At 42.8% G+C, this 14,717-nt stretch overlaps 1 protein-coding gene across 3 annotated transcripts in view; it reads right to left on the bottom strand.

The window, feature by feature from the left end:
• DDX31 (DEAD-box helicase 31) overlaps positions 1-14,717 on the bottom strand; it is a 70,526-nt gene that overhangs the window by 22,584 nt on the left and 33,225 nt on the right. For 2 of the 3 annotated variants that reach the window (XM_063082369.1, XM_063082368.1), the window contains exons 15-18: positions 13,728-13,778; positions 11,976-12,115; positions 7,079-7,160; positions 603-714 (exon numbers count right to left, since the gene is read on the bottom strand). In XM_063082369.1, coding sequence (XP_062938439.1) covers positions 603-714; positions 7,079-7,160; positions 11,976-12,115; positions 13,728-13,778 — 385 coding nt within the window. Of the gene's footprint in view, positions 1-602; positions 715-7,078; positions 7,161-11,975; positions 12,116-13,727; positions 13,779-14,717 lie in introns of those variants that run through there. The other variant, XM_063082370.1, reaches the window with a different exon arrangement.

Raw genomic sequence — 14,717 nt, 5'->3', positions numbered from 1 at the left:
TGTGCAGTGCTCACTGCTCAGAGTGAACCATTAAGTCCACCTAATGCCTGGTGATCCCAGGAGTCAATTTATCCTACAAAGGGTCTGAATACTAAATTAATACCTAACTCTTTTATAAATTTCCTAGGAATTGGGTTCATGGTTTACGGCCCATTCTTGGCACTGTTCTTTCTCATTTTTCTTTGCATCTTCAAGTAGGAACTGCTTAGGTCTAATATTTCCAGCCCCTACCTTCATCTCTAATTTCCATCTCTACCACTATTTCTACTGACATGTTGTATCTCTTCTACCTGGTTCTCAAAGAAAGAAAAACAGATTCCTAAGATCCAAGTTGCTGGGTCAAAGCCCTAGTCCTGATGTAAGCTAAGATAAAGCCTCATTTGTGCAAAACATGGGGAAGGATGAAATTAACATTTAATATCACTTTAAAGCCTTCCGTGCCTGCTTCCAAACTCTGCAGAATTGCAGAGATTGAAAGCTTTTGCTGGTGAGTAGAGATCCCCAGTTGGCCTCTCAACCCATTTGGGGGGTATGTACATGAAGGAGGGGGACAGGGCTCTTTTGGGCTATCCATTCCACAATCACACAAGAAATCAACTGACCTTTCTTTGCCCAGGAGACCCTCCTCTCACTGGAGTGCACATAATCTTCAAATACTGACTGCAAGACTGTGGCTCGCTCTCGGATTTCCTGGGGACCAACAGCGTGGGATTTCTGAGAGGGTGACGGAAGGATTAAAGGAGAGACAGAGTCAGAGTCAGGAATAATGAAGCAGTTTATAATAGATTTAATAACAGTAAAATCACACAGTAACCACCTAGGGGCCAACAAGGGTAATCCTTTCAATATTACTAGGGAAAAAAAGGGAGCTATAAAGATGTTAAGTCAAGCAAAGACGAGGCTGGCTTTGTGAGGTAGCAGATCAGGTCTATTTATTTATTTACTTATTTATTCACTTTCTTCCCTGACCTTTTATCACTGATGTTCAAAATGAAACACCACTGGAGACAATCTGGAATTTTCCAAGTCCAATTCAGGCATTTAAAACATCATTGATTGTAAGTTATTTTCAAATGAATCTTGTGTCCCCTACAAATCTTCCCCCTGCCCTTATAATCAAGAGTGGAACACTGACAATTCCTCTTCAAGAGCACTCCACAGTGACCTGCCTAAAATGCAGCCTTAAAAAATCATTCCTGTCCTTGCATTTCAGAGCATGCTCCCTCAACTCCTAGAGCAGGTCAGACTTTCAGTGTTTCAGATTCATTCCTTCAGCCTGTAACTACTATGCTGAGTGCCCAGGAACCTATTAAGGAGTGTGCTGTCCAGCAAACCACATTCAAAGACTGCCTCAATCTTTGCAGCAAACTGTCCTTCTGTAAGAAGCAACATCTACATGTACTGGAAGGCCCCACAGGTGGGGAATGCTAATAATACATAAAATTATTTTCTTCTCATCTTTTAACAGTCCTAGAAAAAAGATTTCTGTTTTAATATCCTCACTAAAAACTAGTTTTTGATTCTGGTATCTTAAAACAAACATGAATGCTTTCTACTGAATGTGAAAATGAGGTCCAAAAGAACACAGGTTCTCCAACTCATCGAGGTTATTCTATGCCAAATGATGCTGATTACCTGAGTGGTGCTATTAGGCCTCTACCTCCACCCTCCACCCACCCCTCCAGGTGGACCAGCAGGGAAAACCCCACGTGAGACACAGGTCACGCTTCTTAACCTTCAAAGGACAGGCTGTGGGTGCCTGTCTGGCCTAACCTCGACTCCCCAAGCATCTTTTTCACTTTTAAGGATGTCAGAGGAAGACGAAGGGGAGAGAAGAAAAAGCCTTATTCTTGGGATCGACATTCATCTTTGTATTAATAGAGACTTAACAACCTGAAAATGTTTTTAGTTTAGTCAAATCCTTCCTGCTACCTGTTTGGTTGATGACAGTCTAGCTGATTTCACCGTACATGGTCCCCCTAAGGGTTCTATCTGCTAAAGTGTCAGGAGAAAAGTCACTCAGGAGCTATGTTACGAAAGTGGACATTTGCTATTGTCATTAACAAGGATTTTTTTTACCCTCTTAACTGATGTGAAATGCAAACTTTTTCTGCTGCCCTCCACTCGTTAAGCCACCTCAGCAGCGCAACTGTCACCTTCCTTGCGTTTTTTTTTTTTTTTTTTTTAATATGAATGTGAAATTAGCGAGGATGCCCTTTCCCCTGGCGGACAGAATCCTCTGTTATTAAAAAGTAAAGCACTTTAATAATGAAAACTTTTTCCTCTTTTTCTTGTGTTTTAACTGTTTAAAATTAATGAGAAGGGCAGAATGGTTGTCAAAGCGATATTGAAAGCCGGGCAGCCAGGACCGAATAAGCACAAAAATCCCTCTAGAGTGTTAAATAAACAGAGCTCCAGCCCTCTCCGAATCCCTCTGTTGGTTATTGTATACATTCTGTAACAGCTCTCAGAATAGATCTGAGAGCCAGGGAGGCAGAGAGGTTTCAGAATTCCAATAAAGGCCTCAAATTAAAGACAGCCTGGTGCGAATTCCAGGAGAAAATTAAAGAGACCTCAAGCTTAAGTGACAGGTGACTTGCTTCTGTGTCACAACTGTCAGGGGATTTAGTGATAATATGGCAATATATTACAAAGGGCTTTTCTTATTCCCCCCTTTAGGTTTCAAAATGAGGCGTCTTTTCTTCCTAACAAAAAAAAAAAAAAAAAAAAAAATTACATATATATAATGTGAGTGTATATTCAAGTGAAATATGTAGAAAAAATGGTAAAACTAGGTTCACATGTTTGAAATGATGAGGTCAGTTTTAGGAAAATATAAGAAAAAGTTAATGGCAGAAACACAATATACTTTGGAAAAAGCATGTCTCACTCCTCCCTACCTCCCACTTCCAGAAATACTTCATTTTAAAACTGCCCCTCTTGAGAATGAGTGAGGTGTTTTTCAGTTGTCTTCTGGGGAGGACATTCTAAATTTAAACTGAAGACAGAGGGGGCAGGTTATGTAGCACCATCTCAGCCCCAGACAGGTACAATGCTCCTATAATGAGATCGGGTCAAACCCCTGAGGGCACACGGATATCTGGCAGAACTGACTCGCCCACCCTCAAAGACACAAATTCAGTACTGGTTAATGAAGCTAACCTGCAACTAGTGGACCACGGGTAGTTGAGAAAAACACATTTCCAACGGCCTATCTGCACTCACTGTGTCTTTGTCTCTAATACCCTACTGATCCCGGAAAGAACATACCATCAAAAAAGATGAGCAAGGGGCTCTGATCTCATTTTAACGTCTCACAATGCCAGTGACAGTTTCTTTGTTAGGATAAGTTTATGGGCACATTTCATAGAACAAAAAACTTGTAGGAAAACATGCTTGGTTGTGTGTACACTTTGATGATAAAAATTTCACACCTATCAAGAAGCAACAGATGAATCTAAGGTAAGTAGGCTGGACTATTTTTGTTGTAAAAGGTTTTGAGGGGTAGCAGTGCTGGGGGAAGATGTGAGGGTATGGGTGGGTGTGTGTGTTGGGAAGCATGTGCCTTGATATGGCCTACTTCCAAGATATTTTTAAACTAAATGGAAGGATTTTGTTTTAATCACTTTATTGCCAAGCTGAATTTTACCCCCATGGTCCCTAGAACCTGAATGCTTCCCAGTAAAGTTGAAAGATCAAATTTATTCTCTTTGTAGGTGGGTGAACATTCACGCACCCAGACATAGCAATATATATTTTATATACCTAAATATGAAATATACATTTTACAGATGCTTCCCTCCTTCTTTCTGTTCACAGAAGCCCAAAAATGTATGTGTTGTGCCAAAGGGACATTTACAATGGACTTCAATCAAGCTGGGTAATGAGGTGTCTGGCTGTATGCAGCCGTAAGGTCTACCTATTGAATCTACATTTACATGCCTAGCATTTGTTCATATGCTAGAGACGTGCCCAAATTGACAACAGCAATTAAGACATACTGCATTTCTTATGCAAAATAGAATTAAAAGATGTATCCAGTATCTACCTTTTTCTTTTTAATATTGACATGGATCACACACATAAAATACTCTCAGGCTGTATATCTATGTAACAATTAGTAATATAGTCAATTCAGTTTAGTTTTTCTTTTTCCTTTGAATTAAAGTTAAATTTGGTCCAACAAGTCGGGTCTTTATTGACATGACACCTAGAACCTAGTATGATTAATTTAGTTTTGTAAGTTAACCAGTTATATCAGTGTCTGTAAAAGCCCAACCTTGCTCAGCACTTTTTTTCTTTTTTAAAAACAAAGATTACCAAATCTTAAAAATATCAAAGCATTCAATTCCTTCCTGTCCACCAAGGACAGGAGCTGGGCTGAGAGGATAAGACTGAGTCTCTGGCCCTAAGAACTTACACAGCCCAGAGTGTGCAGAGCACTGTACACCTCATTCTATTTAAGCCTCACAGCAACCCGAGGAGATGGGTGGTGGTGTTCTCATTTGACAGAGGGAAAACCGAGGCCAGCGAGAAGATAACCTGCCCAAGGTTGCAGAGCCACAAGCTATGCAGCAAGGATTCAAACCCATGTCTGTCCGACTCTGGGACCCAGCTCTTACCCATGGACTTACGATGGTCCCTCAAGTGTCAGAAAGTCTTCCAGCCTGGCCTCAAGCCAGCAAAAAGGCTTAAGGAGGAGAACTGATGTAGCAAGGCCACAGAAGGGCAGGTGTTAAAAAAAAAAGGCTGTGGCTTGCTGCTGAAAGAGCAGAGGGAAATGCAGCTGCTCTGCTCCTTCATTGGGGACACGTCCTTCAGGAGGGGCTTACCGCCCTTCCACAGCTTCCCTGAGCTGCACAGACGAACACAATGACCAACTCCCTGGAGAGAAATGATCTGTGCTCAGGGATAAAGACTGACACCAGAGCTGGTCCCAGAAACAGTATATGTAAGACTAGGCTTGATCAAACTTTTACTATCTCATTTTGCAGTTTTACTGCTTGCTCTCATTTCTGGAGAGCAGGCAGATGCTAATGTTCCACTTATTATGATATAGCAAAAAAAGCACTGGGATTCATGTCCCTGAGTCTGGGCTTTAATTCCACATCTGTTACTAACTTATGTGACCACAATGACAATAATAATAGCAATAATAGTAATAAATACCATTTGGTACTGTGCATTATACTTGGGGCTTTAGCACTATTTTTCACACAATCCTCCAACCTCCTTAGAAGAAGAATACTATTATCATCTCAATTTTACACATGAAGAAACTGAGGTTTAGAAAGGCCTAGTATTTGTCCAAAGTCACAAAGCTGGCAAGTGACAGATTAAGAATCTGATTCTACTACACTGCCTCTTCAAACAGTTCGGGTATTCCCTGTTGATCCCATGGAGCTGTCTTAGAGTCATAAGGGAGTATCTGTGGGAACATTAAAAAACAAACAAAAAAACCCTACTTAACTTGAATTCGTAGTAGTTCCAGAAGAAAAGAAATGCGCCAAGACCAATGAATATCTGCTGGGTTACTGGTCAATTCCTTTGACAACAAACTATTAATAAGGAATGTCTAACGTATTAATAAGGGATGTCCAAAGTCTAGTGTGCCTGGGATGTTTCACATGAAATATTGCTTAAAATAATGTGTTGATCAATTGAGTCTTTAATAGCATTTTTGTTCATAGGGATCTTTGTTGTACCATTTATTGACCGAATTTCACCTCTATGAAAATAGCTAAAGCTATCTAATTTAAAAAGCAACTCTGTTCCATTTTCTGGTTTTAGTTAATACTAATGGAGACATACTGGTATACAGTTAAATATTTGTACATGTCCTTCAAAGTTAGATTGCCTGATTTCAAATCCCAGAAGGAATGATGATTGTTCGTGTGCTCTGTGAGAGCTCCTTAACCTCTCTAGATCTGTTTCCTCACCTATAGACTGGCGTGTTATCTACCTTAAAGAGTTGCTAGGAGGATTAAATGGTATCATGCATGTAAAGAGCTTAGCATAGTTCCGGATCCAGAATATGCACATGGGTAATGGACATTATGATTATTTCTTCTCCTTTCCTTAGTGCTCTCTAGAACAACAAAACTTATGTCAGACTCAGTTAGATATAGTCCCTGCCTCAGGGAGTACATCAATGCAAATAAAGAAACATACTAAAGCATAAAAGAAACTCTTAAGCATGATATCAATCCAAATAAAACATACTAAAGCATAAAAGAAACTCTTAAGCATGATCTTTTTGGATCTGATTTTCCAGTCTATCCTCAGGCATAAGAAAACAAATGTAAAATATTCAAATAATTAATATTTCATAGACAAAATTATATACAGCACCACTACACACACACACACACACACACACACACACACACACACACACACACACACACACACACACACACACACACACACACACACACACACACACACGTGATATACTGAGTAGTGGGTTGGAGTGGGTGGGGAAACAGTTGCCTAGCAGGGCTAAAGCTTTGGAAAAGCAGGAAAGGCTGTTCTGGGCTGTCTGCAACTGTTCACAATCTCCATATGGAACTGCATGGATAATAAAAACTTTTCTTCTTAATGATCTCAACTTTACTCTTTCTCTGTGCATAGCACACACATATTTAAAAATGGATGAGCTAAGTGTGTCTGAAAGGAGACACAGGGACATTTATTTTTTCCATGCTGTCTGGACAGACAGATCTAGTCAGTCGTCCTTGCTGATAATCCGGAGAGGGAGCACCGGGGCTGCGTGTGTGACACTGCCTCCAGTTCATTCTGGCCTAGGCCTCCCTTCTGGGGAGCCCGCTGCTGTCTGGCAGACTTCCAGAATGGACTGTAGCCCATTAACTGGAGGAGACCAGCAAACACAGCAGAAGCAAAGAAGAGGAAAAAAACAACCAATCAAGATTTGGCCTCATCTAATGCTCACCGTCCTCAAAATACATGTTTTGCTTGACAGAGGAAATAACTAATCCATACACAAAGTCTCTATCACACCAAATCAAGAAATGAGTCACGTCCATTAGCGGAAAGCACAATAAATAATAAAACTCACCTGGTTTTTCCACTGTCTTCGTTTAAAACAATCATCCTTTGTCAGAACAGACAAAATATCTTCCATCTTAATCTCAGAAATGCTGTAAAAGGAAGGGCATATCAAGGTAAACTTTTTATTCTTCCAAAAGCACCCAAAATCTTGATGGATAAAACCAGCCTTTTCTCAAGCTAATCAGACATAAAGCCAGACATAAAGTGACATCTTCCCAGGAAAGGGTATTCTCCTAAATCCTTAGGAATGTGGAAGGAAGGGGCCCTCTATGATACACAGGGACAGATAGGGTAGTATTCCCAATGATTCCCTTCCTCCCTGGTCAACTGAAAACAGATTACACTTAGAACTGCCTTGAGAGGGATCGTGTCACTATTTCTTAACAAATCTTGAGTACTAAACAAGTAGGCCCGTTTACTGATACACTACCTTGACTTGAGCAGATGATGATGAAATAAAAAACATTTCAGATAGTCTCTTCAGTTTTATACTTAAAAAAAAAAGGGGGGGAAAGAAAAAAGGTGGCCAAAGGTCCTCAAGCCATTGGGGTAATAAACGTTCCAGTGAAGATTAACAAGTAGCCAGAGCTGCCATCCACGCACCTCTGCTCCCTTCTTCCACCCTGGAAGATCTTTACTATTATCATCTCCTAATCATTATGGGGCAAGGACCAGTGTCCAGTGAATCTAGAGCCACAGGTAAATTGCTGAAACCAGAGTATGGGCTTCACTCATGAACAGAAGCCATCAGGAGCCAGAACAAACAGTCAAACCCGCCTACTGGTGGAGTCTGGAAAGCCTACACTCCATCCCATCATCTGCAAGACCACAGCATTCGAATGTGGGCAGCAGATCCACTTGTGTATTAGGAAGGAAGGAGGAAACATGAGCTGCTGAAAAGATACATCCCAGGGAGACAGGGAGAGAGAAGTTCTGTGGAAGAAAAACAGATCATAAAAAGAGAAATGATTCTGTTGTATGATTTTTTTTTTAAAAAACATAACAGCAAATTAAAACATGAATGAAAATCTCTTATGTGGGAGAAGACAATTCTCCCTCTTCCCCCCAAGGGTGATTCTGACAAGTCTATGAATGAAAATGTCACATCTCTGACAGCGACTTACCTGAGATGTGTCGTCTCCTCCCTGAACACCCCCAGCCCCCACCCCTCAGCATCCTCTCTCTACTGCCAACCCCCAGCCCTACAGGTAAGTGAAGTCTTTTTACAACACTAAGAGTCAATGAGGGAAGGCAGAGCATGTGCTGAAAGGGCAGGAGTCAGGGAGAATGCCCAGGACTTCATGGGAAATCTGCTTTTCATACGAGAGAGAAATGTATGGTTACTGAACCTGCCTCTTATTTATTCCTAGAAACCTGAAGGAAGGTGAAGACATAGCCCAGCTTTTTTTTTTTTTTTTTTTGTCTATCTGATTTGCCTCTATTCACCACTGTTTCCTTGAGGAAAACCCAAAAGTAAAAGAAACATATGAACTTGGAGTCAAACCTTAAAGCAGGGAGAAAGAAAAAAGAATAATGCCACTCACATTATTATTGTTATTTCAGGAATACAAAAAACTAAATAAGCCACAGAAAGGCACAGTTTCCTCAAATGCATGCAAATGTTGATATTCCAGCCAGGGCAGGTTGTAGGCAGTGGGTCTGTACAGCAACGCTGGGGAACTAGCTACCCTAAGTGAACAGGAGCTGAGCATGAACTGGAGTGATTTACAGTTTAAAATGGCCTTCTTCCTATTTCTAAGAAATCATTGCTTCTGAGGAACAAAGCAAATCTACTATGATTATTTATGGGTCCATCAACAGATCTGAATCACCCCACCTTATTATGAGAAGAGATAGATAAATAAATTCAGGGAACTGTCTTATGCCTGATCTAAGAAATACACGTTTTGATGAAGCATTTACATTTTAATAAACCAATGATGACTTTCATTAGAAACACATTTAAAGGGGAAGTGGAAAAAAGTTAAGAAGTTGGCAAATACGAAGAAGTCAAAAGGACGTGGAAGCAAAGTTCTGAGCGTTTGGACAGAGGTGGCACCGGCCCAGGGCCCATCTCCCGCACAGCCTCTGAATTAAATTGTCAGGGTGAGCTCCACGGCACATGGAGGTGGGTGGCAATTTGCTGTGATGGCCCTTGCTGTCAAGAGCCTTGGCCTGCCTTCCCGAATCTCCCCTGTAATCCATCAGCCAGCCCAGCACCCCGCTGCCTGGCTCTCATAGTCTCAGGCATAAAACACACACTCACTTCTTCCTCTTCCTCCTCTTTCTGAATATTGAAGGGTGTTCTTCTTGGATTCCAAAAATGTTCGAGTCTGCTTCTTCCCACTGCACACTCTTCAACATGCTCTTACTAGATTTTATTTTTTTGTATTATGTTAAGGACACATTCTCTCTATATACAGATCCAATGTACAGCCTTTCCTCAGACGGAACCGGGACAGACAATGCACAGCTGAAACGGCCTAGCCCCAGTTCTGGGATCTGTGCAGGGAGACCCCAGCCTGCTGTGAGGCAGCAGTGGCGCAGGCTGCGGCCTTGCAGGGCCAGTTTTCAAGGCAGATGCCAGCAGGGTAGACTCAGACAGGACTCCTCCGCCCTCACACAAATGCTCTTATTCTCCCCCAAAAGACCTAAATCTCTTCCTTTCAGTACTTCCCTAGCGTCATCCTTCCCAACTTCCTCTCCAAGGCCAAGTCCCTGGCATGCCAGAATTGTCTCCTTCTAATGCGAATGCCGTGTTGAAGTGCACACAAATGCCCGTACACTGTTTTTCCAAACAAGGCATGACAGGAGATGACCACCACACTGTAACGTCCCTCAAATACAGCTGGCTCATTAACAGTCCGTGCCTGTGCTAACTACTGTTTTCCCTTTTTGAATTTAGGTTTATATTTCAATCCTTGAGAGCAACCAAGTTGAATGTGTTTATCAAAGAAAACTTAAGAGAGCAGAGAGAGCCAGAGGCACCTATGCTGTTAGCTCTGGCGTCAGACAACTGTCATCTGACCTGGTGACTGCAGTTGCTCAGTTTTCCAGGGAAATCACATCAAAGTGAGTGGGCATGGGAGCGCATCCAGAGAGCTGCCAGCAGGAAGGAATGGGAGAAAGTGAATTTTAGGTCTGGGATGGGAGGAGGAGAAAGAGGAGCCACGGTGCAGTTGACAGGTTGCTAAGTGCAGGGACTACATTTTCTACAGGGAGGCCAAAACACAAAATTCTGAAATTTTCCTATCCGTGAACCAATTCCTGTGATGGAGAAAACAGCAATAGCCTCTGGCGGGCTCCCAGCCTGTGAGAGCGGGTGAGGGATAGGAGCCACTCTGGACGGCTTGTGTGTCAACCTCTCAGCATCTCTGAGTGCGCTTGCCCGGTAGGGTGCTGGCCTAGATGCTGAAAGGGCCACAAAGACGCACCAGCCTCCAGCCTCAGGGAACCCAGAATCCAGCTGGAGAAGCAGCTTGGGGTGAAAAGTGATCCACTGAGCTACAAGACTTCTTTCACAAAGAAGATAAAACATGTACATCTTCCTGAAACAAATAAAAACCACACTTTCAACTGACAGACTGTATTAATATAAGAACAAATAGAATAAAAAGGAAACATAAACTACCTTTATTCTGGCCTGAAATTATTGCCAGGAGCGTGTTCCTGCCTTCCCCAACACTGAAGAACATAAGACTCATTTTCTGAATAAGCCTTAGTCCTTTAATGTCCGCACTCCTAACCTCGAAAGAGTTTGGAAAAGTCTTATTAGCATGAGCAGGGGAGTTCTGCAGGGTGGGAACATGGCAGGTATCGTGGGGACGGCCACGTACAGCTCGTCCAAGTAGGTGGCTTGCACTTAGTCCTGCTGCCCCCCCGACCAGGCCCCCATGCCATCTGCTGGGACACTTCAGATGTATAATGCAATGATTTTTCCAGCTCTGTGCTTTAAGGGAAAGAAAAAGTCCTGTAGATTTGATGTTTTACATAAAACATAGGGCTGGCAAGGGGAAAAAAAACAAGAAATAAGACTGTCACATTCACTGGCACAGTGCAGAGGCACGCTCACAGCGCAGCATCAGCACAAGTGGTACCTGAGCGGACACTGCTACATCTGTGCTTGGCCTGTATCGTGTCCTGCCATTTTGTGTAGACACACGGCTCTTTCAAAAATACTTTATCCATCACTATGTTATGTCTGAATAGAAGAAATGCCTTAAAGTAGATCAGTGTGTCAAAAAGCCTTTAGAAGCCTATTATTATAACTTGCTACTTCAGGTGCCGGAGATGTTATGGAAAACAAAACAAATCCACGTCTGTAAATTATCTCTGCTTACGCTTCCCTGCCATCCTGCTGAGCGTGTCCGCCCGGGGCTGGCACCTGGCGCTTCACTCAGGACAGCATGAGGCGTCGCCACTTGACTGTGTCATAGACAAGATGGCGCTGGAAAGTCCTGGTTGCCAACTGCCCCAAACTCTTTCTCCTACCTGGGTTTATTTTCCTGGGGGAGGGGAACTGTGTGATGAGTAAAAAGCAGTATTTTTACAAAAAGAGAAATCAACTTTGAAGATAACAAAATTTTAACTGCAAAAAAAACCTGTGAATATAAAAAGGTCTTCAAGAAGCTGGGTAAGAGGGCTGTGCACACTGAGTTTACAGGAGAAGTGGAAAATGAAGCGCAACAGACCGCCCTACGACTCAGTCTGGCAATGCAATGGAAACTGTCATGTGCTGACAGCATTGAGGGTTTCAGTTTTTGCCACTGGCTATTCTGGGACTCATTTAGGGATCACAAGGGTTAAAGGCTCTTAGTTAGCTTACAAGGCCCATTCACTGTAAAAAGCGACAGAAAGTTAATTAGGTGAGATCAGCTGAAACCCCATTCAGGTTTCTGACTCACTTGATTTTGTGAGAAGCCAACGAGTTGACATATTCTGCCTCTGAAGGAGCCAAAATGAGCAGGCTGCTCCCACGGCAGCCAATCCGGGCGGTTCTTCCAATCCGGTGGATGTATTCTGCAGGTGAAGACGGAGCGTTGTACTAAAAAGGGTAACAAAAATGAAGGCATTCATACATCAAAACATTGCCATTAATTGGAAGTGCAATACCCCTCACCTGCCTGCAGGTGACCCAAAAATTAAATCTTGGTGCTATGGTTACCCTAACACAATCACAAGAAGGCACTCAACCCTGAAACTCCTGGCTTCGTTGGAAATAACAAGGCTCTGACACACAAATGTGAGCAGTGGCCAAGTTTCAGATAAACGAGACGTCTTCTCGTCCCAGTATCTCCTTTTTAATTTTACTTCTCCACAGGTCTCTTCATTTTCCTTTTTGCATCTTTTCACTGAGGTGACTCTGCAAGGTGAAAATGCAGGCAGAGGAGCGTAAATTTCTCCAAGTTCACCACATGACCTTGGCCTGCTTCCTTGGTAGACAAAGCAGTGGGGATGAGGCAAGAGGGGTCACTGGACAGTCTATGGATAAAAGGGGTCAACTGCTCTGCTGGCAGGGTCCATCTCTGCTGCTGGGCCACCAGGAACAGGCCCCCGGAGCTGGTTCCCATCACCTACCTGCAGTCCCACTCAGTCTCAATAGAGTGGAAACAAGGTAGTTGAGAGGCAGGTACCCTGCAGGTGGGGACATGCTTCTGCTCTCATGGAGCATTCCTGACTCAGGGAGAAAGGGAGACCCTATAACTCAGCAGAATGGACTATGCAAAACATTTTGTTATCTTTAGCAATGACTTTGTCATCATTAAAACTAATTGACCAGTTGTCTTCCTTTTTTTTCTTTGTTGCTAGAAGAATCAAAGATCAGAGGGCCAAGGTGAACGTAATATATGGGACGCCAGGCATACTAAGCTAATCCATACTCACAATACAAGAGGCTCTAAATGATCGATTTTGTGTGCCTGGCCTCCAGCACATTAAAATTATTCTTGCCTTATCTTTAACTTCCTTGTGACCAGCAGGAAAGAGGACACAATGCCTCTGGTCCCAAAACGATCATCTGTGGAGAGCAGATCAGATTTCCTAGCTAGTGACAAGCATGCAATTCTGCTCGCGTGTGAATAAACCATGACTCACGTAAACAGGGCACGTGTCCCCTGGTCTCCACACAGAAGGTCTTAAAAATACCATTCTGCAGACTAACGAAAAGAAAAAACAAAACTAAAACCACTAGACTCCAGAGCTAACACCTGTACCCTCTGGCAAAGCGTCTAAGGCTAGAGGTACGTGTAAGATGCTGTCAGGAACTTAATTGCTCCCCGCAGGTCAATGTACATGGACATGACTCTCAGGACAGCTGGGCCATCGCCTGCACAGAATGAGGCCTCCCAGGGGCCTGGGTAATTCCTGTTATTTTTCAGATGGTTGAAATTTTGGCTTGTGACATGAATTAGTCTGGGAGCAGGAGAGCCTTCCACCTCCCTCCCATGAGTGCACATTCTGGCTGTTTTGCTGCAGTGGGTAGGTGGGCTGGGTTCAGGAAAGATGTCAGGAGAATTGTACAGATAAGGCTAGTTTGCTGCCTGCTTACAGGGCAACACCCAAGAGGGTAATAATAATTATTCTACTTAAAGCCACTGCATCTGTTCATGACCATATATTCCTGCCTCAAGCTCACACCTGAACAACTAAGAAATTACCTGAACAATCCAGGTGACGTGAGGGAGATCTAAGCCCCGAGCTGCAACGTCCTTCAAAACAGAAAAGAATATGGTTAGGACTGAGTTCCTGAACCTTTTTTGGGTCATGGATACATGTGATAATCTAATAAAACTCTGAGAGTTCACCCACCCTGTAGTGCATGCACAAGTTTGGGGGGGTGCATGTGGGCATGCACACGCACAGATAGGCACGCACCCCCCACGATTCTATGCACAACTTCAGGGGGCTCAGGGACCCGACTGAAGTCCATCTGTGGCTAAAACTTCTGATTTAGGGGCAAGTTCTACAGAACCCATTGTGAGGCAATCACGACCCACTTCGCTACATGAACATAATCTGCAGGTTAGCCCAAGAACTTAAATGGTAATTATCAGCTGTGTATGTAAGAATTCTGAAAATTTCTAGCATGTTTTACTAATTTATATTTTAGCTGAAAAACTACTTTATGATGAATGCCTCCATGAATTTATTATCCCCAACCCATACTTATCAGCAATGCCTAACAACAATATGGCTTTGATGTGTGCTCCTGGGATATTACCCCTCAAGGTATTCATCTGTGGAGGTGAGTTGCAAAGTATTTACTGAGGACTTTGCTCATTAGCCTCAGAGAGCAAGAAGGATCGAGTAATACCCTGCCCCTTCTGATAGCTACATTAGAATGCAGGCCAACCCATTAATCAGTTCAAAGACTTAATAACCAGACAGCTAAAAAACTATAAACAGTACAGATTTATTCTTTTCAACTGGTCACCGCCCAAAAAGCAAACATTCTCTGCTTTCTCTAGTCTTTCGTCATTCTGGCAGAGATACTAGAAAATGGGAATCTCCCAGTCTTTAGCAATAAATTTGTACTCAGCATTCATCAAGTGTAAGAGTCCTAACAAGAATATCCCCAGTTGACATTTATTGAGCACTTACTACACACCAGATACTGTGTTGAGCATTTTACCTGCATTACCTTGACT

Source organism: Cynocephalus volans, chromosome 17 (genome assembly GCF_027409185.1).
Source record: "Cynocephalus volans isolate mCynVol1 chromosome 17, mCynVol1.pri, whole genome shotgun sequence".
Lineage (NCBI taxonomy): Eukaryota > Metazoa > Chordata > Mammalia > Dermoptera > Cynocephalidae > Cynocephalus > Cynocephalus volans.
The sequence above is the reverse complement of the archived record's forward strand: the minus strand, read 5'-3'. Positions and strand labels throughout refer to the sequence as shown.